Source organism: Diachasma alloeum, unplaced genomic scaffold (assembly GCF_001412515.2).
Source record: "Diachasma alloeum isolate Michigan unplaced genomic scaffold, Dall2.0 Dall_scaffold_00276, whole genome shotgun sequence".
Taxonomy (NCBI): domain Eukaryota; kingdom Metazoa; phylum Arthropoda; class Insecta; order Hymenoptera; family Braconidae; genus Diachasma; species Diachasma alloeum.
The window spans coordinates 1,334,756-1,359,066 of NW_021680415.1; the positions used below are offsets into that span (position 1 = coordinate 1,334,756).

At 35.7% G+C, this 24,311-nt stretch overlaps 3 protein-coding genes across 3 annotated transcripts in view; 1 reads left to right on the forward strand and 2 right to left on the reverse strand.

Moving 5' to 3' along the window:
* LOC107037984 (ras-related protein Rap1) overlaps nucleotides 1-12,890 on the reverse strand; it is a 50,716-nt gene extending 37,826 nt beyond the window's left edge. Inside the window, exon 1 of the mRNA XM_015256829.2 lies at nucleotides 12,079-12,890. The gene's annotated coding sequence lies outside the window, so the exon portion shown is untranslated. The remainder of the gene's footprint in view (nucleotides 1-12,078) is intronic.
* A 1,075-nt stretch (nucleotides 12,891-13,965) lies between these two features.
* Nucleotides 13,966-16,323, forward strand: LOC107038005 (peroxisome biogenesis factor 10). Its single transcript, XM_015256865.2, has 3 exons — nucleotides 13,966-14,448; nucleotides 15,584-15,835; nucleotides 15,915-16,323. Exons 1-3 carry the CDS (start codon nucleotides 14,152-14,154, stop codon nucleotides 16,221-16,223), a joined length of 858 nt encoding a protein of 285 aa, XP_015112351.1. The 5' UTR covers nucleotides 13,966-14,151; the 3' UTR covers nucleotides 16,224-16,323.
* The window catches only part of LOC107038004 (myotubularin-related protein 14), a 10,942-nt gene continuing 2,929 nt past the window's right edge, over nucleotides 16,299-24,311 (reverse strand). The window contains exons 2-7 of the mRNA XM_015256864.2: nucleotides 23,142-23,625; nucleotides 20,943-21,490; nucleotides 19,826-20,145; nucleotides 18,383-18,845; nucleotides 16,911-17,246; nucleotides 16,299-16,654 (exon numbers count right to left, since the gene is read on the reverse strand). Of these exons, the coding sequence (XP_015112350.1) occupies nucleotides 16,492-16,654; nucleotides 16,911-17,246; nucleotides 18,383-18,845; nucleotides 19,826-20,145; nucleotides 20,943-21,490; nucleotides 23,142-23,228 (1,917 nt within the window). The 5' untranslated portion in view covers nucleotides 23,229-23,625 and the 3' untranslated portion in view covers nucleotides 16,299-16,491. The remainder of the gene's footprint in view (nucleotides 16,655-16,910; nucleotides 17,247-18,382; nucleotides 18,846-19,825; nucleotides 20,146-20,942; nucleotides 21,491-23,141; nucleotides 23,626-24,311) is intronic.

Consider the following 24,311-nt stretch of genomic DNA (forward strand, 5'->3'; position numbering starts at 1 on the left):
ATCTTGTATAGGGTGTAGGACGTGGAAAAACGCAATTCTGAGCTGTCCATCTGCTTATAGGGAACCCGCATTTCCTCAGGAATCGAATGGAATAGGTTTTAAGGCTCTATCTCTCATAGTTTCCGAGATAATCGCGAAAAACGAAATCGCCAAAAAAAATTAATTTAATTTTTCTTGTATAGGGTGTAGGACCTGGAAGGACGCAATTCTGTGCCGTCCATCTGCCTATAGGGAACCCAAATTTCCTCAAGAATCGAATGGAATAGGTTTTAAGGCTCTATCTCTCATAGTTTCCGAGATAATCGCGATAACAAAATCGCCAAAAAATCTTGCCGTACTTTTGGACATTTGTACCAACACCGTCACTAAACACCAATAAAATTCAGAAAAACGTTTGTACCATTTTTCAGAATAATCTACGACTGTTTTTGAAGCTCTGAATGGTTTGTACTTGGTCTCATTATCATGTAAATTGTTCCGTTTGTACTGCGATGGGAGTGGAAGTACGAAAGATGAGACGTTTGTACCCACATCAAAACTTCACGAACTACATATGGAATCCATTACGATGATTTTACGCTTGATAAAAATGAAATCAGGTGATTTGATGAGAATAATAATAATAATGAATCATTTTCATTGGTACAAACGAGTACTACCGATTTAGAAGCTATCTGTATGTTTTCCTGACGTCCTTCATACATTTAAGATTTTAGAAGCGAGTAAAGTATTGAAGGGGTTGATAAATGAAATAGAAAAATATAGTACATACGAGTACTATCCATGCTGAATCCTTTCTCATGAAAATTTTTTCCGTACCTTCATTTCCGACGCTGCACGATTTTTCCCGCACCCCTTACGTCTAGGGTTGCGGGGTACAAACGAAAATGAATGTAGTACATTCAGGTACTCACTGAGTACAATCGATACTATAAGAAAAACAATCGATTTATCAAACTTCGACTCCAAGTTCACACAGCTGAACTCTGGTTAGGAGGGAAGAGGAGACGCTCATAGAATGGCCTTCTCTGCACAATGCAGTTTACCCTCATTCCCGGGAAATTGTTCGTCAACGGCTCGTGTTGGTGTGAGTGACGTACGTGCGTCCAATGTGTACCACAGTGTATTGAGTTATTCAATGCCCTTACATATGACATCTTCAATTGAATCGAGTGTTACTAATGACTTAATCCCTCAATTGGCTACAATTCCATGAAAACAAAATCGAAAACTATATGGGAGAAAGATATTGCATAATTATCCTCGCGAAAATGTCTATTATATTTTTTTGACCGACAAGAGAGTTGATAGTTCGGCAGAAAAATTGGATGTTCTCCTGAAGATCTTTTGTCGTGTTGAATGAATTTACTTGTGGGGAAAAAAGAAAGTTTCCACCAAAACATGATAATGTTCGTGGGAGTAATTGTTCTCGTGAGACATTTATGTTTTTCGGGTAAATACATTCGTTCTACAGAGAATTATGTGAGGCTCCGGTTTTATCAAGTGAATGTTATTGAGTAGTTTATATCTTTGTCCAATAAACACTTATAATTTCCATGGAACAAATGATAATTTCAAGAGGAAACTACAATTTTCTTGCCGATAACTGTGTTATTGGCAAAACTAAATAATTTCGAGGGGACAATTTTTTTGGGAAAACAATATTCTTTCCTCGTCAATGTATTCTTTCTATGGTATAAACCTGTGGAGTTCTCTCGGATCAAATGATTGTCGTACAATAGATTATATTTTTTTCTGCCAACAGTTCCAATTCTTCTAGGAATATTTCTGATGATCACGACAAAAATTTAATTTTTGTGGAAGACGGCTAATTCTCTGAAAGATGCTAAATTTTCGATAGAATTCAAGGAAATTTTCATTTTAATGCAATAATTCAAGGAAATTTTTAATGGAACATGAATATTCAGAAAAAAAATGATATGAATTTTCAATTTTTTCCTGAATTTTCCTGATTTTTCTGAATTTTCACGGACGAATTGGCCTGAAATATCAATTATTTTATTGACTTTCAGATCATTCGAGCAGAAAGTAAATAAAATATTTGATTTTCCAATAACACGATTTCCTGGAATTTTAGATGAAAATTTCCGAAATTAGACACGAAAAATTCAGAAAAAAATTGAATAGTGTATTTCTCTGAATTATCCCAATTTCTATTGATTTTCCTGAAATAATTGAATTAAAATTTACATTTCTGATTGACATTTCCTCGAATCGCGAATTTTCACTGACGAAATTCCTTGAAATTTCAGTGGACCAGTCACTCGATAAAAATTCCCATGAAATATACTATAAACGTGAGCCAAAAATTTAAAAAACTCAGCATTATCGTTCCCCATTTACTTTACATTTTGTAGTTCAAGGTGAAAATAGTTGAATGCGTCATGGAACTGGAGCCAGCTCCACAATTCCCGTCCAAATTTTCATCTGCCAATTTATTTCCGGAGGGTAGAACGTCCTTCTTGGTGAAAAATCGAAAAGACGTCCTTCGCAGTATCCGCACACGCGCCAACGCCATTTCCCGTCAAATATTCTCCCATTGTTCGCCCGTTTCTCTCCCCCGTACCCGAGTGTCGACTATAATCGATCACGATTGTGGGGCTACCTACGCTCAGGTCGTACTTTTACATTACAACTTTTTCATTATTTTTTTTTATCAGCAAATACCCGGAGAGATTGAGCGATAAACAACAGGAATGTTGCACATTGATTAGAGTAAACCGGTCCCGAGGTGGTGAATATCAGTTTTTTTAATATTTCAATTTTTAAACCGCTAAGTAATTGATTAGCTCCATAACAATGAGGAGAAAGAACAAGAATTAAAAAATTTAATCATTCTTGTTGATTATTGAACGTAGATTTGACGAATTCAGAAACAAAAAGCAAATGTCACTGTTTTCACTCGAACTGTAGTCACTGATGTCACCGTGATATCACCCCTCTGCATTCCATTGTAAGCAAATGTGTCGGTGTAACACAATCACAATTATGACGCAAGCATTTCCACGCAACCCGACGATTAATTGTCCCCTCACGGACCTGCACTGACCCATGCATTAAACTCAACAATGAACGCCACATCTCATCGTAACAATTAATTACTGAGTGAAAAATTCAATTGTCGAATAATATTGAAACGTAATTCCACTTTTTCACCCCAAATGCAAATTCTGGGATAAATTTTTTTTTCTTCATTTAAACGTTGCATTATCACAGTTAATTACCGGCAGAATGCGATTGCGTAACGAGCCCACTGCGGTAACAATGTCATGACTGGTTGCGCCCATTTATTTTTTAACTTCACTTTTTAGTGTGCTCTCGCAATGTGCGTAGAAAATATGCCTGCTATGGTTCGCTGTTGTGAAATTTATTAGGGATGAAGTTGAGAATGTGATCCGGATATTGATAAATTGTTGATGTCAATGAAATTAATAACTTTGAGGTGAAAAAACATGAATTTTCAAGTGAACATGAATATTCACTGCCAGGTTCCCTTGAATTTTCTGGGAATTTCTTTATATTCTGTGAATTCCAGGAATTTTGGAGGAATTCTCTGAAAATTCAGAGGAATCTGGAATTCAAGGAAAGATTTCTGTCAATTTTTCATTCATTTTCCCGGAATAATTAAACCGAAATTCACAGTTCCCACGGATTTTTCCATGAAATTATGAATTTTCAATCACAAAATTCTTTCAAATTTTGGAAACGTTACTTGTTCAAAATTTCTAACACTCTTATCAGAAATTTTAGTGGAAAATTTTTAACAGTGTATTCAGAATTTTACCAGAAATCAATTTCGCGCCTAAAAAAATTCCGCTCTGAAAAAGTTTTCCAAAAGTTTAAGCAATTTCAATTATTTATTTATGAACAATGAATATTTAGAAAAAAAATAATTCTGTGCAAAATGTAATTCAAATGACGCAAAATTTAATTGACAAATTAATTGACAAATTCGATGATTGAAAATGCTTGAATCTACAGTGCGGTCTGTACCAAACTATAAAATATACTTGAATATCTTCAATTCACAATAGGCTTGAGACAAGACATCGCTAAAATATTTTTTTTTCGAAATGAGACCGATGTTTTTAAATAAGACAAAAAAATCTGAAATAAGGAGACGAGGTAATTCCTTTCCGTGGACATATTTCATGAATATCTCAAGATTTTACATGAATTCGGTATTCATTCATAACAAAAGTTCTTGATTCGTGATTCACTGGATCAAACCTTGTACTATTTTTAGTCATTTCCTCTTCTCCACACAAAAAACCAACTTCCTGAGCAACAAAATTCTCACTTCCACCGATTTATCTTCAAAAGATAATCCATTTACTTCATGAAATTAGTTTCACGATATCGGTTCGTTCTTTCTCAGCGCAATACACACAACATCTCAAGCGAATGATCCCTCTAAAACGAGGAGATGAAGCATAAAAAAATAAACGTTCAATAAAAAATGCATCCCAGGAAAACAGAGGATTTTCCTTATTCAAAAGGAGATTGAGACTCTTCTCCATCCAATCTCGAGGGAATGGAAGAGCCGAGATGCATGGAGCTCGAGCCTGAGAGCATTTCATCCCTCAAAAATTGCTGAGGTAAACAGAAATATCATTGAAAACCGGAAATCCAGGGGAAAAAGAAACAAACAAAAGCGTCTGAAAACCGCGTGAGCCCTCCGAAAAACTGGTTAATTGTGATATTTGGTATTGCAGTGGTAACCCAAAACCGGAAACAATACCTCGATATCCGCTGGATGAATCGAGGACCTCAGCGGCCTTGCGTGACACCGAAAGAGGAGGAGAAAGAGTCACGAGTGTGGAATGAGTCATGTGCAGGTTCGTGAACCTCGCACCCGGCGCCTTAGCGGGGTTTGTACTCACCAGTACATAACACGAGTAGAGGACGAGTTCGCCTCCTCGCCCACGTTATCCGTGGTATTATTTTTTTTATTCAACGTCCACCCCTCACTATCCTCTCATTCTTCCCGCTCTCCCGATTTCGTTTTTATCTCCATCCATCGTGAGAAAGATATCCCTCAGTCTCCCTCCAACCGCCCTGACTCCCTTCCTGCTTTGACTCGTCTTCTCGTTATCCATCTTCTCTTCATTTTCTCCCCCTCCGTGATACACCGAAAATGGAACGATTTTTCTCGTTTGGATATTTTTTTTTTAACGGGGACGGAACAGTTGATGGTGATTGATTTTTTAATCCAGACGAGACGCTCGTTTTACTTTGGGATTAGGAATCCTTTTTAGGGGTGATGCCCTTTTATTGCACCCTTTTTCCTGTCAAATTCTATATTCCTGGTTTTAATTAATTGTTTATAAATTGTTTATAATCATTCTCATTGCAAAAAGCGGACGTTAAATTTTCAATTCCGACGCTCACTGAATAAGATTTTAATCATAATTACAATTCAATTCCTTCTAGTACACATTTTAGAGCGTGAGTTTCTGGAATTCAGTGGCGAAGTGGTAAAAGGAGATAAGTCAATTTTGACTATTGACCAGTTTTCAATCAATATCTCGGAATCTAAGGAAGACAGCAAAATTTTTGTTATAACCTTTTTTGTGGAGCCGATTGAGTGCTACAACAAATGTAATTGGCAGTGTCTATTCGCACGCTCCACGGTAAATTTTACCGTGGATTCACGGTAGATTCTCACTCACATCTTGTCTGACATCTCTGCTATAAACTCTGGTTTTCAACTCTGGCAGTTCAGTTGGAAACCAGAATGAACATCCAATACTGATCGGCTTTTTAATCCGCGCAGTTCTCTTTGTGGCGGACAGTTAAATACATTATTATGCGAAATGCACTCAACAATTCACTTAACGTAGGACTCAGATACATTCATAAGTAAATGGAAATATGAGGGATAAAAAGCTAGTAACGGAAACTTTACTATTCCTCACTTGCGATGAAATGTAACCAAGTGCGTAAACGTCTCGGACAAGAATGGAGTGAAGAAGAATGTATCGAATAAAGTGGAAAGGAATGGGGAAAGCCAAACTATTTCGAATCTTCAATGTCTGCTGATCGAGCCATACCATTTTGACGAATTACATTGTATTTTGAATCTCAATATAGGACGTTGAGAATGAGAGCAAGTCGGAAATTGCTGTTGTTTTCATATGTTATAGTTATTTTTGCTAATAAATTAACAATGTGCTTCCGAATGGTCATTTTGCACATCAGTTTCTTTTATCGTATGTCATAACGGGCCGATATAACAAAAAAATTGAAATTTAAAGGTGAACGGTTACAAAGTTTTCGTGCGGATGCAAGAAATCGTTAATTTTTACTATGTTGATCTCGAAAAATTGAAGATTATTTATTTAGCGTTTCTCTTGCACCTTCAATGTTGAGGGGCTGCAGGAACATGTGATTAATTCTTTTGATTCTCCCGTGTGTGCCGATCGAATGATACAATTTCGACAAATTTGGTCTCATTTCAAAATTTAATAAAAAACTTTAAAAATTGAAAAAGAAAAACGTTAATATCGCAGTGAGAAATCATTAATTTTCCCTCTGCCAATCTCAAAAGATTGAAGATTATTTATTCAGCGTTTCCCCGGGACTTTTTAATGACGAGGTGCAGGAAAATTTTATTAATTTTTTTGACTCTCCCGTATCTGCAGACCAATGATACAATTCCGACAAATTTGGCATCATTTTAAAATTTAACAAAAGACCTTGAAAACGAAAAAAAAGTCGTCAATATCGCCTCTGCCGATCCCGCAGTATTCCCAAACAAATCATAAAAGAAAAGTAAAAATGCAGTAAAGTAAACCAGAATGAATCATTGACACTCAAACGAATTCGTATGACTCAGGTGGTTCTGGCATTGGTTATCGAATATAACACAGATATGCAGCAACACCGAGGGCTGATCAAGTGCACTTTGCCCGCTACAATAAAACAAAACCGAAATAAAAAAAAATTAGAAAAACCTCTTCACACAAATGCTACCATCCTCTCACGTGGGTTTGTGTGGGATTCACAAACCGTAAAAAAAGGCTCAACAAAAGAGATGTAGACAGGAATAAAACTCGAGACAAACGTCAATTGCTCGATCTATGGGGACTAAGTGGGATTATCAATCGAATGGGACGAGTTGAATTATAATGGCGAAGGGGGGGACGGATGAAAATTGAATACGAGGAATTGAGTAAAATTAACGAGCCCACCCCTAGCCAGGGCAGAGCCCGTACAAGTGGGCGTTGAAGACAAATCTAGAGAAAAAATTCTTGAGAAATAATGCCGGACTTTCCTTGGAGCAAAACAAAGAGTCAGAGAGGAAGAGAGAGAGAGAGAGAGACAGAGAAAGTTTCTATTATTGTGACTTGACGACTTCTGTAATCCATTCATAAATGACTTTTATCCTTGATAAAATTTTCCACGAGTATTGCTACTAAATACTGATGATAATGGAGGCTTAAGAACTCCAATTACAGGCTTCTCTCTCCACTCAGCAAATGAGTGGCTTCGTTTCGAGACGAAATATAATTGCTCGAGGATGTTTTCCCTCGCGAAAATATTCAACTTCTTACGATTTTCACTGCATCATCCGCGGGGGAATCGAAGCGAATATTTCATTGCTATTAATCTTCGCAGACAGAACAGAACAGAATCACGAGCCACTTGTAATGCACAAAAGAAACTGTCTTTGATATAGAGCAGCCAAAAAAAGCAACAAATGGTGAGTTTGGAGTGCAGCCAATCCATTATGAAGCAACTGAGCAAGAAGAAAAAAACAACGGAGATCGAACAACAGTTTTTTCGATTCACTGGTGAAATGTGAATCATCAAAATGACGTAGTTGGTTATTGATAATGGACAGTCGGGTAAAGAGAATAAATTCTTTGTCTGGCTCTGCGGCGCTACGTAAATTGGTATTAATTCTCTTTGAGGCATTACCATATGTGAAGCAACACGTGAAGAGACAGATATCCACGAAACAGAGTGAATGGAACAGCCGATAATCGGTGGAAACACGTACTGTATTCAGTGCGGAGTACAAAACCCGCACGGGTTTTATCGACCTTGCGCATAATCGTGGTATTTTGACGAGGTTAACAGTGGTGTATCCATCATGAGGAAGCTCAGTGCACATTAAATTGAGGTTAAAAAGCAGAACGGAGAGGCAGAAAATGAGGAAACGATGGAGGGTAGATTTTTAAATTAAGAATGTTTCTGGAAGGTGAAACATATGTTGGTGATTTAAAAAGAATTTTTTTTCGCTCTGAGGAGAGACGATCTCTGTTGTTACAATGGTTTCGGAAATTCTGATGGAGACGATTTTATTTGGCAGACAGAAATAACGAGTGTCTGGTTCCCAGGGAAAATCCCTGAATTTTATAGTTATATTTGGTAGAATCTAGAAATTTGTAGATTCTTCATTTAATCAGTCCTTTTTTATTGAATTTTGCATAATTGTACTTTCAATTCAATTCAATTCAAGAAAAATTTAGTTCTTGAATTCAGAAGATTTCGGTTCTTAAATTAACAACACCCTATTTTAAAATAAATCTATAGATGATTCAAGTATTTATAAAAATATCTCTTAATTTCGACACACTCAATTAATGTTCAATTAATTCTGAATTTTATTTCTTTCGAATGTCCTCAGATTATGAATGCAAAGGAACATTTTTTGAACTCAATTTTAGACATTTTTCTTCTTCAAATCCCCAATTTTATTCTAAACACTAGAAACTTTCCATTTATTTCTGAAAGGATTTACTTCAGCTAGGTTCTGTCATACATCACAAGTATCGTCATCATTTCACCTGAATAATTGCGAATTCAGGACATAATAATGATTACTCGAGTGTAATCAAGGTCATGTGTATCACTCGACAATCGAAGCACATGAGACTCGGAGAGCAAAAGATATGAACTCGCCAAGTATAATTTTTCCTCTCAGTGCACTCTGTAAAAAAAAATGATTCACATTTCTTGAGTGCAGTTTTCTTGGAACTCGCCTTCATCGTGTGAATCATCACGAGTAAGCCGGCGCTTTCCATTCCCAAACTGGTATCCATACCACACACGCGTTCACTCGAATGAAGAAATATATTACACGTTATTTATCTTTATGAATAAAAACAAGTGTATTGATACTAAAAATAATAAAGTCATTGCGTGAGGAACGCAATGATTGGCCTTAAAAATTAAATGAGAGAAAACCTGGGGCTTTATTTCTCTCCCGTACCTGTGGGTTTTTCAAGCTCAACATGTAGAGCGTTTATCTCGCCAGAGCGTATTTATGGAGTTTAGAGTTGAATAAATGAATGGGTAATGTTTTAATTGGGCGCTGAGTTCTTTCCACCGGTATTTGAATAATAAAATTATCCGAAAATTGAGATTTCGTACCTTTGTCGAGAATTTCGGGAGAAGTAAAATTCTTTGCATTCTGTGGATTAAAAGAATTGCGAAACACTCACACAGAGGTGCAATTGGATGATATAAACGTTAGTCTATCGACATGCGAATATTATCAGAGCCACTCAATGTATCGCAATTGCCAGAGGCAGTCCCTGGAATTGGTACGAATTAGGGGGAGATTGAACGCTCAACTATTCGTCTCGTATACACTGATGATAAAAAAAGCAGAGGCGTTTTTTTTTTCGCGTGCGTGGGGTGCGTCTACGAATTAAGGTGAACAATATCACCCTGTTTATTTGTTTTTTTGTATTTCTTTCTCTCGTTTTGTCCTCCAACTGACGAGCGGGAATCCATCTACATAGGCTGGTTAAAATTCGGAGGACTGAGGAGTGGGGGAGGAATTAATTTGAAATCAAAATCATTCCACGATTACAATTCAAAAAAAAAATTTCCAGTTTAAGAACATGAGTTTGAGAAAAAAAGACGACCTTTTTTACGCCAATTTTTTCGGAAATACAGATGGAAACAATTCTCTCATAATTTATCCAACCGTTTCTGTTTTCATTATTGAACAAATATTGTGGGGAAAATTAATAAGTGAATAGAGAAAAAATTTTGTTCATTGTGTGCAATAGGTGAAATAGGATAACATGTGTTTTCATTAAAACTTCATATGTATATTTAGAGATTTTGTTCTCAGATAAATAAAGTGCCCTGAAGAAGTGTGCAAAATTGAAAATTGAGATGATTTTCTTTTTTTTAAGTTGGTAGTGTTTGTATTTTTGCTTGTGACGGTAAATTGGCTGGAAGAAGGTGCTCAATAAAGATAGGAACGATTTTATTTGGTAGATATAGATAACAAATTTCGGGTTGCCAGTAAAAATCTCTCAATTGGAGAATCGTGTCGTGAATTACCACGATTGGTTAATAGTCAAGAAACCTTGTTAACAGTAACTAAAATCTTCTATCAGTGTAGATTCGCCATTTGATTAAAAAAAATTTTTTCTTTAAAATCGGAAAAGTTCTGATGTTAAGAAATTTTTTGTTGAATTTAGAATAATTTTACTTCAATTTAATCTACACCTTAGGTTAGTTTGAAAAAACTTCGGTTCTTAAATTAAAAACACTATTCTAAAATTAATTTATACATGATTCAAGTCTTTTTAAAAATATCTCTGAATTTTGACACCTTGACTCAACTAACGTTCAATTAATCCTGAACTTTATTTCTCTCGAATGTTCTCAGTTTATACACAGATAAAAAAAACAGAGGCGTTTTTTTCGCGTGCGTGGGGTGCGTCTACGAATTAATGTGAGCAACATCACTCTGTGTATTATTTTTTTTTGTATCTCTCATTCATTTTGTCCTTCAACTGACTATCGGGAATCCATCTACAAAGGTTGCTCAATATCCGAAGAGGTGAGGGAAAAAAACAGACTCCAAAAAGATACTGGTAGAGGAGGGAATAATTAATTTAATTATTTAAAATCAAAATTTAAAATCAAAATCATTCCTCCATTGCGAAAGGAAAAAAAAAGAACATGAGTTTGAGATAAAAAGACTTCTTTTACTCCAACAGTTTCGGAAATACAGATGGAAGCGATTTTATTTGGTGGACAGAGATAACGAAATTCTGGTTTCCAGTAAAAATCTCTGAATTGGAGATTCGTTTTTGATAGAATCTAGAAATATGTTGTTTTCGGGGCTTCTTAATTATTATCACGATTCATTAACTATTAACAGTAACTAAATCCTTCTATTACAACAGTTTTTTCATTTGATCCAAGAACATTTTTCTTTAAAATCAGAAAAATTCTGATGCTCAGTAATTTTTGCTTGAATTCAGCATAATTGCACTTCAATCCAAGAAAATTTTGATTCTTGAATTACAAAGATTTGGATTCTCAAATTAATTTATTTGACAGACAGAGATAACATAGTTCTGGTTTTCAGTAAAAATCTCTGAATTGGAGAATCGTTTTTGATAGAATCTAGAAATATGTTGTTTTCGGGGCTTCGTAATTATTATCACGATTCATTAACTATTAACAACAACTAAATCCTTCTATTACAACAGTTTCTTCATTTGATCCAAGAACATTTTTCTTTAAAATCAGAAAAGTTCTGATGCTCAGTAATTTTTGCTTGAATTTAGCATAATTGCTCTTCAATTCAAGAAACAATTGTCATTGTTGTTTTTGTTTTTTCTCATTGTTTTTCGTTTTGATTCAAGAATCGAAATTTTCTTGAATTCAGAAGATTTGGATTCTCAACTTAAAACCACTCTGTTCTAAAATTAATCTCTAAATGATTAAATTTTAAAAACATCGATGAAATTTGACACCTTGACTCAACTAACGTTCAATTAATCCTGAATTCAATTTCTCTCGAATGTTCCCAGTTACCGCACAAACAAAAAAAAATCACAGGAATTTGTTTTTCGTGCGTGGGGTGCGTCTACGAAATAAGGTGAACCACATCGCCCTGTCTATTTATTTTTTCTGTACCTCTCCCTCATTTTGTCCTCCAACTGACTCACGGGAATCCATCCACAGAGGCTGTTTAATATCCGGAGGAGTGAAGGAACGAGACAGACTCCAAAAAGACAGAAGTGAGAGGGGAATGAATGAAGAAAAAGATTAAAAAACGATACAAAAACTCACCCCTTACGTCGATGCCCCGTTGTCGTTGTTCTTGCGATATCTCGGTTGAATAAATAAAGACAAAAAACAATTCAACACAAAAATTGCTGGAATTAACCTTAATGATTTATCGTTAAAATGATTTCTATTCAACTCTTTGTCCAACAGATAACTCCAATATTTTTCCGGCAATTAGCTGCTTCCAGTGTCCAGCTCGTCACTCCACCGCCATAGGTTCATCGATATAATTCACCACAAAAAGTAATTATCAATATATTTCTCTCCCTCTCTATCAATCACAAGTAAATTAAGCACACACCGGCTTCACTCTGCATTCACATGAATCCCAACGAATTCTTCAACGTCTCCCCTCTCCCTCCCTCTTGTTTCGTTTATTCCTGTTTTTTTTCTGATGACTCCCAGTGTAAATTCTCCTTTTCGTTCTTTCGCAGTCAATTTTTTTATTCCGAGGAGAGAAAAAAACCACAGACGCCGTGCACGGGGGGCCGTTCCCCGTCGGTCGTATCGTATCGCCCGTTTATTTTAAAAACTCGTATTAATAATTTTCAATTCATCGAATTTCCGCACAAGCTCACCACGCTGACGAATTGAAATACACCCACTGTGCTTGTCCCAGGTACTCAGTCTGTCTCACGAGATTTTTTATTGTTATTGTTTTTAGGGGAGTACCTGTTTCTTAATTTTTTTAAACTCTTTAATCACTAAAAACTCGTCGCAGTCGTTCGATTATACGCGTGAGACAAACCCGCGGACAGTGCACAATTCTACCGTTATCTAGGGCGATGCCTCTCGGGCCTCTGCTCCGTTTTTGAGCATCGATGGAGGAGTTGTGTGATGGGACACTCGAGGCTATTTCGGGGACGCTATTGGTGGATACCGCCGATCTGTCTTATCGGTCGATTTCGCTCCGAAATTCATTTTTCAATTTTTTTTGTTAATTCGTCGCAATAGTGAGTTTAAGCAATTGAATTGGCGTCATTTATTTCAATTGATTTAATTAATTATTAAGGAAAAATAATAAACAAAATTTAGAAATTTGAAAAATTAAATTAATTGATTAATTAAATTAATTTTTGAAATTTTTAGATTTTGTTTATTTGTTATTAAATAATTGGGCCAATTTTGACTGGAATTATGCGATTTTTTGGTTGAGATTAGTTTAATTCACTGTTTACTTCATTTTTTGATGATTGTTGTTATTATTGTTTTTTTAGAATTTATTTATATTTGAATCGATTTTAGTTGCGACTGTTCGAAATATTATATTATGATACGAGTGAAAAAAGGGCACTTTTTTGCTTTTTTCGCACGAGTGGCAAATTCTATTTGTCATCACAATGTTTGAAAATAGGAATTTTGCGTGAAGTTTGCGCCAAGCGTGCGTAAAATTTCACTTTACGCACAAGTGCTGAAAAAACCGTTCTACGTACACTAAATCGTTTCGAAAAGTGCACTTTTGAGGCAGGTGTCACAAAAGAAGTATGTTTACGACTGTCTACTAAGAAGGGCAACTCCTACGCACTAGTGATCAAATAAGCTATATTTCAACTATTGTTAATAAATTTCGGGCATTTCTCCACGGAATCTGTTTTATCAACTGGATTTTTTCACAAATAAAATCCTACTTTTTGTATGGATTAAAACTATCAAGATAATTAAATTGATGATTCACCACTTGTTAATCAATTATTTGATGATAATTACTCTTTCGAATGTAATCCTCAATTTTTGAAGTTCTTGTTGCAGTTGAGTGATTCGATCGGTAACAAAACACTCGCAGCACTCGCAGCCAACTTCAGACAAGTTCAAGATGGCGCCGTCTTCGCAGCAGCAAAAAAACCCGCTGAGACGTGTTCTGCAGATTCTCGTTGCACCGTGAGTGTTTTTTTGTCATTGTTTTTTCCTTTTATTGAGCAACAGTCATTTAAACACGAGAGTCACGCACTTTGGTGTGTCAACCGATGATTTCGCCGACATTTTGTGAGAAAAGGAGAGGCGAGTGACGTTGAGTAGACAAGAAGCTTTTGTTTTGTTAGATGATAAAGCATTTGTTGGGGTAATTGGGGGGTAGTAATGACGTCTAGACGTCCGATGAAGAGGCTCGGGGGTCTCAGGGGTGCGACACAGGCCGAAATACTCCGGGCGCACCAGAGGGACGACGAATTCGTCAGGGGATTGAGGGAGAAATTCCTGGATTTATTGCACAATTTCGGGGGATACAGAACACTTCTGCCGTTCATTCAATCGAATGTTCCGTTGAAATTGTTGTATTTTGGATTTACCTCGGGGATGGGGAATCAAACACTGGGAGAGGAGTATACGGGCATTATTCAGGCTGATCTGGCGGCACGTACGGTGCCTTCGTTAAGTGTAATCATAATTTTTTACTATATTTTTGACGGGGGGATGTCAGGTGTAAAGTGATAGAACAGAAATGACGCTATTTAATTTTTCTCTGTGGGAATTTGCAGGAGAGATTCTTTGAAACTCAAAACGTTCATGAAATTTCATGTCTCTGTTGAACATTGTGTGGTAATTACTTGAGGGAAACAGAAATTTTCTCAGAGTTTGGAGGCATTGCAGCCAAAACGTCCATGAAATTTCATGTTTCTCTTGAACATTTTGTGGTAATTACTTTAGGGAAACAGAAATTTTCCTCTGAATTTCGAGTTATTGCAGCTAAATTTCATTGAGACCATTTGAAAAATAAGAACTAACTGAATATTCTAGCTTGAATCGGTAGTTTTGTAGAAGAATGGAATTTTTTATTAATTGAGACTCAAATAAATTTCAGATTTCCTAGATAATTTGTTATGAATCAAGTTTTCCATGGAAAATATTGTTCTTGGTGATTTCAGTGGAAATCTGAAAATTAGTGGACTAGAATTTTTCAACAGTCCATATTCAAACAGCAATTTACATCGATTACATTTTTCGAACATCATAGTCATAATTGTATAAAGAGTTTTCATGAATAGAGTTTTTCCAGTCCATTCACTTATTTAATGAGTGTTTAAAGAATTATATTCACAATCAATTATTTGTTATATTTTATTAATTTGTTTATTTTTCAAGTTAGTCGTTCATTATATTTTATTTTTCCTTGTTCATTATTTTATATCAACAATCGACAAATTCGACTCATGTACGAACAGTAGTTTGTTCACACCTTTTTAAATCTCTCTTCATCGTCATAATGAATGCTTTTATTAGAGAATGTCTCGAGAAACTTGATAAAAATTTCCTCACCCAAAGAGAAGATCTCTTGATATTTTCCCACAAAATCAGTTGCTTAGATTCAACTTTCATCAACAGTTGATAATGACCTTGTCCATCAACTCATTCCCATAACGATTAATTCTATAGAAAAAGTCTTCTGGTATTTTCCCCCAAGACCCCTTCTTCTGAAAATAAATACAATAACGATTTCTCTCATTCCGATTCACCGCTTCCCTACCGAATCATCCACTGAAACCGACCAACTCAAACTTCTTTTCCGCCCCAGGCGAGAGTTCTAGCGGCCGTGTTAGAATGTTTCGGAGAGCGAGGCTTGCTCACCCTCTTAGAAAAGCTAAAAAAAAGCGTAAATCACCCCCACAGCGAACTGCAACCCGAGGCAGTGATTTTCCTAAATTCTCTCATCGATAGACTAAAAACAGCGATCCCCCTGATGATCCTCATTCACAAGGGGTTGTTTTACATTTACGGACGGTATTACAGCTGGGGGCGGCGACTGACGGGCGTGGACTATGCCAAGGTAGTCATTAGTTCCCTCAAAACAACTCCCCATCATTGATTTCACTCGTTAAAACTTGCTTTTTCGAATTCATGGAAAGGTTTACGGAAAGAGACCGACCGACGGCGTCAGTTGGGGGTTGAGACTCCTTGGTCTGGCGACTCTTGCCCAATGCGCTCTGAAAGTCTACCGTGGAGAGGAGAAAATTAATGGGAATGAATCATTACCCAAAGAAGAAGAGGGAAATAAATGTCAGCTCTGTCTAGAGACAATTCCAACCACAACGACTCCATGCGGTCATTTATTCTGCTGGAATTGTCTGGGCGATTGGCTCAGGACACGATCTCAATGCCCATACTGCAGGGAGCACGTAATCCCATCCAGAATCGTGCACCTCATGAATCTGTGATGGCAATCCAACAATCTGGGTCTTAAATTTTAAAAAAGGATTAACTACTTGAGGAAGTAACAAGCATAATATATTTTTTATATACAAAAATATCAAGTTTTTATTTTCTCGTCCACTTATACCAAAAATGTGCCTTATTCACAATATTCAATAGACTTACACTCGAATTTAACACTCCTCAGTGTTCATTAAACTTTCAAGGTTCATTGAACAGATAAATGAGAAATAGTGTGAATTAACAACGGTGGTATTTATCAATGATTTATGGTCACAATGATGTGCGTTGTACAGACAGGCCCACTTTTTCAGCGAAATTACCGAGCAGTTGACCCAAACCACTTGACTCGGAGTTCTCTTTCATTCTAAAGCCAACAGTGTTGTAAGCGTTGTAGAATAATTGTCGTAATGCGTAAAGTTTCTCTTTTCGTGTTCTGGAATCATTAGAACAATTGTATTAATCAGCATCGAACATCAGACTAAAAATATAATTAATTGTTTCCATTGATTTTCATTAAAGTCAATATAATTAGTCATTCAATCGCTTTCAAGAAATTCAAAATGAAATGTTTCATTTTGCTTCGAATAAAAATTTGTTCAATAGTTTAAACTAATAGTAACAAAAAAGTTTAAACTAATAGTTTAAACATATAGACTAAAAGTAATGATCAAAGTACTTCGACGACTTACTGTGCCAATGAAACAGCAGATTCATCTTCAACAATCGTCGTAGTTGAGTCTTGTGAGGTTTGCCCTAAGCAGATGCTGCAGTGTGGCTTGTTGCATGTAAGTCCACAAGCGGACAAGTGCTCGGTCAGCATGAGATTCGAGGTGGTTGAGCCACGAAGGCTTCCAGTGCCTGATATCATCTGCCAGGAGCCAGCGGAAGACGTTGATTCGTTTCGTTGACGAAAACGGGTGGAAACAGGTACTGCTACGGGGGATGTGCGATTCTGGGGCAAAGGAGAGCGCGAGGCAACTGTGTCTTTTTGGGGGGAACTGTAGAAAGGCCATGTTACGACATTCCTGGGGACAAAACATTAATCAACATCGAGGAAAACCATTCACTGGGGGAGAATTGTTTTGTTTGAATTTACCCATTACTGTGACTACTTCAGAAAACGAGAGTTTTCTCACAATTTCTAGTAATTGCAGTTAAATTTCGTTGAGAAACTTGGAAAAAGGAAAAATAGCTGGGGATATTCTAGCATGGATCTGTAGTTTCTTTGAAAAATGACGATTTTCATTAGTTGAGACTCAAATAATTTTCATATTTCCTAGAGAATTTTTCATGAATATGGGATTCCATGGAAAATATTGTCTACTTCTTGGTGATTTCGGAGTTTTCAACAGTCCATATTCCTCCGTTAAATATTGAATTATTTTTCGTGATGAATATCTGAGAAGAAATTGTCACGAAAGGTCTCTGTTGGGGATTCTCTCACTACAAAAATGTTTTTCGATATTTTCTCGTAGCACCACATGTTCTCGAGATGAACGCACAATTAACACGTGCCATTTTTGATTCAACAGTTGTTTTCCTACATCTTGAATCATTATTTACGCCGGTAACGAATGATTTTAGTAATGTCAAAAGATATTTGTTGTTACAAATTTCCCCACCTGAAAAAAGATCCCTTGACATTTTCTCCCAAAAACAATTGCTTTTGAGACAGATGCCCTATCAACAATTGACAAATTTGACTCATGTGCCAACAGTAATTTGCTCACACCTTTTTAAATCTCTCTTCATCGTCTCTTTTTAGAGAATCTCACGAGAAACTTGATAAAAATTTCCTCACCCAAAGAGAAGATCTCTTGACATTTTCCCACAAAATCAATTGCTTAGATTCAATTTTCATCAACAGTTGATAATCACCTCCTTCTTGTACATCAACTCATCCCCATAACGATTAATTTTATAGAAAAGTCTTCTGGCATTTTCTCCCAACACTCTTTCTTAAAATAAATGCAATAATAATTTCATTCCAATTCACCACTTCACTACTGAATCATCCACTGAGATCGATCAACTCAAACTTCTTTTCCACCCCAGGCGAGATTTCTAGCAGCAGTGTTTGAATATTTCAGATAGAGAATGTCACGAGAAACTTGTTTTTAGAAATTCCTATCTAATCTATTGTCTTGTTATTCGATTTTACCCATTACTGTGACAATCCTCTTGCCCATCATTGGAAGAACACGGGAAAACATTCGGTGGATTGTTGTCCTGGCTGTCTCGACTATTTTGACTGAGAGAACTGCACCAGCTGTTCAAACTCATGTTCGAACTGACTGAACTGTGAGTTACCACTGATTCATTATCGAACATGACGTTGTCCAGTTGAGAGTCACTGTCGTTTCGTAGGACTGAGTGCCTAGTGCGAGGGTACTTTGGATTGACACTGTACTCCTCCTCGAGGATGTGCTTGAGGAAGAAGAAGCAGAAGAAGAAGATCTCCTCGCCCTTGCTCAATCGGTCTGGGAGGTCGTGGCCGAAGAGCAGCCAGTCGTAGGCGATTGTGAAGTACAGCATTTGGTGGGGGTTCAGGGATGTGTGGATCGCCCCATCTGCCCACAAACTTATGCGGAGGAGGGAAACGAATAGTGGAGTTCTGTCCCATCCTGAAATGGAGATGAAGAGGGGTGATGTTTCGTGAAATTTCCATTCATTAATCGATTCAGCTGTTTCTTCCGCTGATTTAATCGATTATTAATCCTTGATTTTTTCTCTTTTCGCTGCATCGATGTACAATTTTTCTTTTTAATCGAATGAACTTTGTCAGCGATCTATTTCGACATGCTTGAGTTAGGTTTATTTCCATAAAATATGAAAAAATATGGACATAATTATTCAAAATTAGATAAATTCCAATCGCTCCAATTATCATCAATACATCTCCTCTTCTACTGGGCCATTATGCGGCCAATATCAGGAATATTAATCAAATAAAAGTGAAAAAGGAAGGAAAATCCTTATTTTTCCTATAGCCAACGTTTCTAGAACTAAATGTTCTCATCAGGGCGTCATTTACATAACTCTTATACCGTGAGATGTTTAGGCATTATACAGATCTTCAAACGTATGAAACGACTCAAAATCCAGTCTATAATTATCAAAAAACAATCCAACTAAATTCGTGATGATCATTAAGCCACGTTTAGTCATCTCTTACTCATTAAAACCAAAATTAATAGTGAATAAATAAAATTAATATAATAAGTCATAAAATTCAAACATTACGTCAAATGAAAAATTATCAATTATTAAAAATTAAAAATAATCTTTATTATTCCATCTTTTATTTTCAATTTTTATTATTAAAAATTATTTTTACGTCAATCGAAAATACTAACAAGGATTGGTATTAGCATTTTCAATGAGAGCTGACGTAATGTTGAAATTTTGTGACATGTTATATTTATTTTATTTACTTACTCATTTATTTGGGTTTTAATTAGGAAGACTAACAAATGCTAGTGTTAGTATTCTTCTAAAAACATGATTTGCAAATCATGGTGTCTAACCAATGCCAATTTTTTTGGACCTTCACCAATTTCAAATCTTTTTCCAAACTAAAGTAAGATAAACTTCATACAATTACCTGAAATACAATGAATGAGCATTCCACTGCTGCTCTCACTGAGATACTTCAGTATCAATTTCAAATAATTCTGGGTCAGTTTGACTAGGTCCCACTGCTGATACTGCTCCCAACTGATCTTCAGTTGTGTCGATATGACGTCCTCAGGCACTCCGATCTCCGCATCGACGTGAGTCTGCGACCAATCGAATACTAAACCCTTGGCATGATAATCATTCTCCCTGAACTCTCGAAAGAATTCACAGCCCGGGTAGGGCAGGGAGATTATCGTGAAATCGGAGTATCGTTTCTCCTTGTCTACCTTCTCCGAGGACGTCACACTGCAGAACAAAATGAAAATTAATTTTCCTGCGGGAATATTTACGCATGAAAGAATTTAATAGAAAAACCTAGCGCTTTATCCAGGAAATTCTGGTGAATTTCCATTGCAATTCTATAAAAATACTGTTGAAGTTCTATTAAAAAATTCCATTTGTTTTTTAAAAAGAATTAAGAGTTGAGAGATGTTTGATGGAAAAAATTCAATCAATTTTTGTTTTTCTATAGAAAATTAAAATTTTTATAGAAGAAAAATGAATGCCTAACATTTTTCATAGAAAAAGTTTCACCAGAATAAGATATGTAGAAAAATTTACATTTATAAGATTTCATAGATATAGAATAAAGAAATGATAAGAATAATAAATATAAGAATTCTCTTGGAGTTTTATTAAAAAAATTAATTTGTGTTTTATGAGAATTAAGAAAGTTAAGAGATATTTAATAGAGAAAATTCAATCGATTTTTGTTTATTTACAAAATTTAAAATTTCTATAGAAAACGAATTACAAAATTCATGCCCAATATTTTTTATAGAAAAATTTCCACACAATAAGATACACGGAATTATCTACATCTACAAGATTTTTTCTGTGAACAAATATATATTTTAAAACGAAGGGGAAAGGTGCATTGTTAATTTAATTGACGCAAAAAACAAATAAGTGGGAAATTATTTTTGTTTTCATATAGCAATAAATTAGCAAATTCAATAGAATTCCTTAGAGAAAGCGTTAATTTGTTCCATTAAATTTTTCATACGCGTGACCTGCAATGACTTAATCAAAACAATTCTCACTTCATCCCAAACTTGACTTTTTTCTTCTCCACCATAAAGTCAATGATGTTCCCAACATTGAGTGTTTTCAATAACTTAATATCCTGATTTCTGACTTTATCAAATAGCTGCCAATCACTGAGCACCCCCTCACCGCCCCTAGCTTCGTCGTCCCGCTGTTCACCGCCTCCAGTTTCATTACCAGCGAACAAATAATTCAACCCAGATCTTCCATAAATTTCGGGACCCCCTGACAGCGTAGCTGATCTGCAAATGTGTCTCCCCTTGTACAGTATCACTGGCAGTGGAAATCTCGAGCGACACCTTGCAAATCTAGCGGATTTTATCACGTCCTTCAATTTATTCGGCTCGTATGAGCTCTCGTAAATGGTTTCGGTTGTCCGTGGCATTGGCGGTGGGGTTTCATTCGGATTTTTGTGCTTCTCGTTTTCGAGAATTATCAAGTGACTCGGGTAGTGGGCACTCAGATCACCAGCCCCATTGTTTATTACTGAGTGAGTGTAGTCAAGGTCTGCTAGGAGCAGACATTTCTGCATTATTGCTTGTCCCTGGGGAACCAAATTTGCAGTTAATGGGGAAGTATTCGTTAAATTATGAAGCTGTGAAACAGGATGAGTTGAATAAGATTAATTTTTCGGAATCTGAGGTGGCAAATGCGAGGCTTTTTTGGAGCGAAGGGAGCCGCGCGTCTTTTTTCTTTAGTTACAATTGACTGGCTAACCGGAAAAAAAATGACTTTGTCAATTCAGTAGCGAAAAGCGGAAATAAGTACATTAAAAAAAATAAAAAATTTTGCGTGAATCACAATGAAATATTAATTTTCAAATGGTAATAATATTACGAATTTTGAAAAAATGCCATTGTCTCCTTTTTACCACTTCGCTACTGAATTGAAGTGTCTAAAAAATTATAGTAGTTTTTAGAACAACATATTTCCCAAAATCCTTAAAGAAAACAAATTATTTCGGACAGATGAATTATTTTTTCCCGTATGGAATGAAATTGCCCATAACGTGACGTTGCCGGAAACTCGCTAAACACGCCCGGGCAGTGTAGAGTGAATTTGGCAACGCTAAAGGCTAAATAACACGGCGGGGAATCCCCGCAGAGGTGACCAATCGCAGGGTCGCGTATGACGACTAGACTAGGGTTAAATGGACTAATATAAATTCGACGATTTTTCTTTCATCTCGAAGATATTTCCTCAAGCTTTGAAATGAGCTATTGATAATCGGAGAACAATCAAAAAGTTTTGTCTAAAATTTCTGATACACTTCGTGGAATTTTTTTTTGCACTAGAATTCCACTGAAATTTCAAAATCTGACGGAAAAATCAATGGAAACGATAAAGTTCTGTTGAATTATGCAATGAAAATCGATAGAAATCAATTAAATGCCGCGTCATTTGACACTGAATTCTCATATTTCAATTGAAATTGCAAGTAAGTTGAGGAATTCTCGTCTTCTTGCTGCTGAGGCGGGTAAAACGATCCGTTTAAAATTTAACGATTTTCGTTCATCTCGGTATTCTCTCAGGCTTTGAAATGAGTTATTGATGGTCGGAGTACAGGGTTAAGAATCGTAGGCTGAAATTTCCGACACACTTCGTACAATTTTTCAATTTCATTACAATTCCACTGAAATTGAAGGCAATTTCGGTATTGAAATTTCAAAATGTGATGGAAAAATTAATGAAAACGGTCAATTTCAGTTAAATTACGCAATGAAAATTAATAGATATCAATCAAATTCAGCGTATCTTGAACCTGAATATTTATATTTCAATTAAAATTGCTAATAAATTTAAAAATTCTTATCTTCCTGCCACTCAAAAAATTGGAATTTCATTAAATTTTAAATGAAAACTGTAATTCCATGATTTTTTCTTCCCTAAATCGCACTCAACGTGACTCTCCTAAAAATTGATAGACAACTATCTCTGAAATTGCAAGTTTTTCCACAATAAGAGTCCATTTTACCTTATGTCCACCATTTGTCGATTGCCATCCTTAAATATCAATGAATTTTCGTTAAAAAAATCGTCTACAAACAATACCTACATAGAAAAACAAATAATCTCTCTCAGATTCCGAAGCATTTTCTAAAAAATAATCTGTTCCAATGCCAAAATGAATTAATCCTGTTTCACCACTTCATAGACAAAATAACTGAATCAGAAAAATCTGAACAAAATATTACCGTGCTATCAGCATCTTTGGCCTTGTACGTATTCTTCGAGAAATAAATTAGTAATTCGTGCAAATCTTGTGTTATAATGTCAGTCATGATTGTATTTAATTAAATATTTTTCTGAATTAATCAACAACTGCGATAGAGTATCTACTTGAAAAACCACGATTTTATTTTATTCACTCCACGCGTTTTAAATCACTCAAGCCACTTTCGTATTAAATTGAACAGTGATAAAATTCTAATGTTTAAATGAACACAACAATAATTCTTAAAAATCAATAATTGGTTTGAACACACATAGTTTATAACGATTGTTAAAACACTCGTACTTATTATCATTTAAAATTTATATGCAATGATTAGAGGATTAATCAACATGTTTATTTTTCTTTTAATCATGATTTTAATGTAACTAGTTCGGTGATTTTAATTATCTTTGTTAAAATCTTCATGTTGGATACTTCTTATAGTCCAGTAGTACACTGATCGTCTGTGGAAGATACAAATGTCATTGTGATACTGAGAATTGTAAACAGGAATTGGTTGAGGCAAGTTTGTTATTTCCAATGGGATGTTTTCAAAACATTCGCAGAGGGTTTATTGCAGACAGGAATGTGTCAACGCCACGAGAAATTCGTAAACAGTTAGGTAAAGATCTCTCTAGCCTACTTATCCAATTCCGTTCCACTTAATTTTGAAGAATATAATCTCACTGATTAAACGTAAGAAATTCCATTCATTAAATAAACACATGCGGGTTAAATTCTCGCAAGCATGTCAATGAAAATTTTCTATTCAAATATCGAATGCGGAAATTATTTCTTCACACCTTTTACGGAAGATTTAACAGTTGGAAATAGAGAGAGGAAATTGAGTATTGAAAAATTTTTATTTTAAGTTGAATGCGAAGGGAATTGAAGGGAAAAGGAATTTAAAGTGAAATTCGAGCGTTGACGAGTCGTTTCAAGGATATCCAAGTACATTCCAGCTCCGTCAAGCTGGGCGGCCAGGGTACTCAGAATCAGTCGGTCAATAGCTCAAAATTATGAGCTTTTTACATGCTTTTTTTCTGCGCGAACCAAAAATTTTCTGCTCAAATATTTTCGGCGAAAAATCGATTTTCACGATTTGGGCATCAAGCTAGGCGGCCAATTCATAGGAATGGGTCGAAAAACG

Bases quoted from the DNA above. Each gene is read 5' to 3' on its own strand.
- LOC107038005 (XM_015256865.2), top strand. From the start codon at position 14,152: ATGACGTCTAGACGTCCGATGAAGAGGCTCGGGGGTCTCAGGGGTGCG. The intron at 14,449-15,583 runs GTAATCATAATT...TTTCCGCCCCAG, and splicing joins GTACGGTGCCTTCGTTAAGT to GCGAGAGTTCTAGCGGCCGT. The intron at 15,836-15,914 runs GTAGTCATTAGT...ATTCATGGAAAG, and splicing joins CGGGCGTGGACTATGCCAAG to GTTTACGGAAAGAGACCGAC.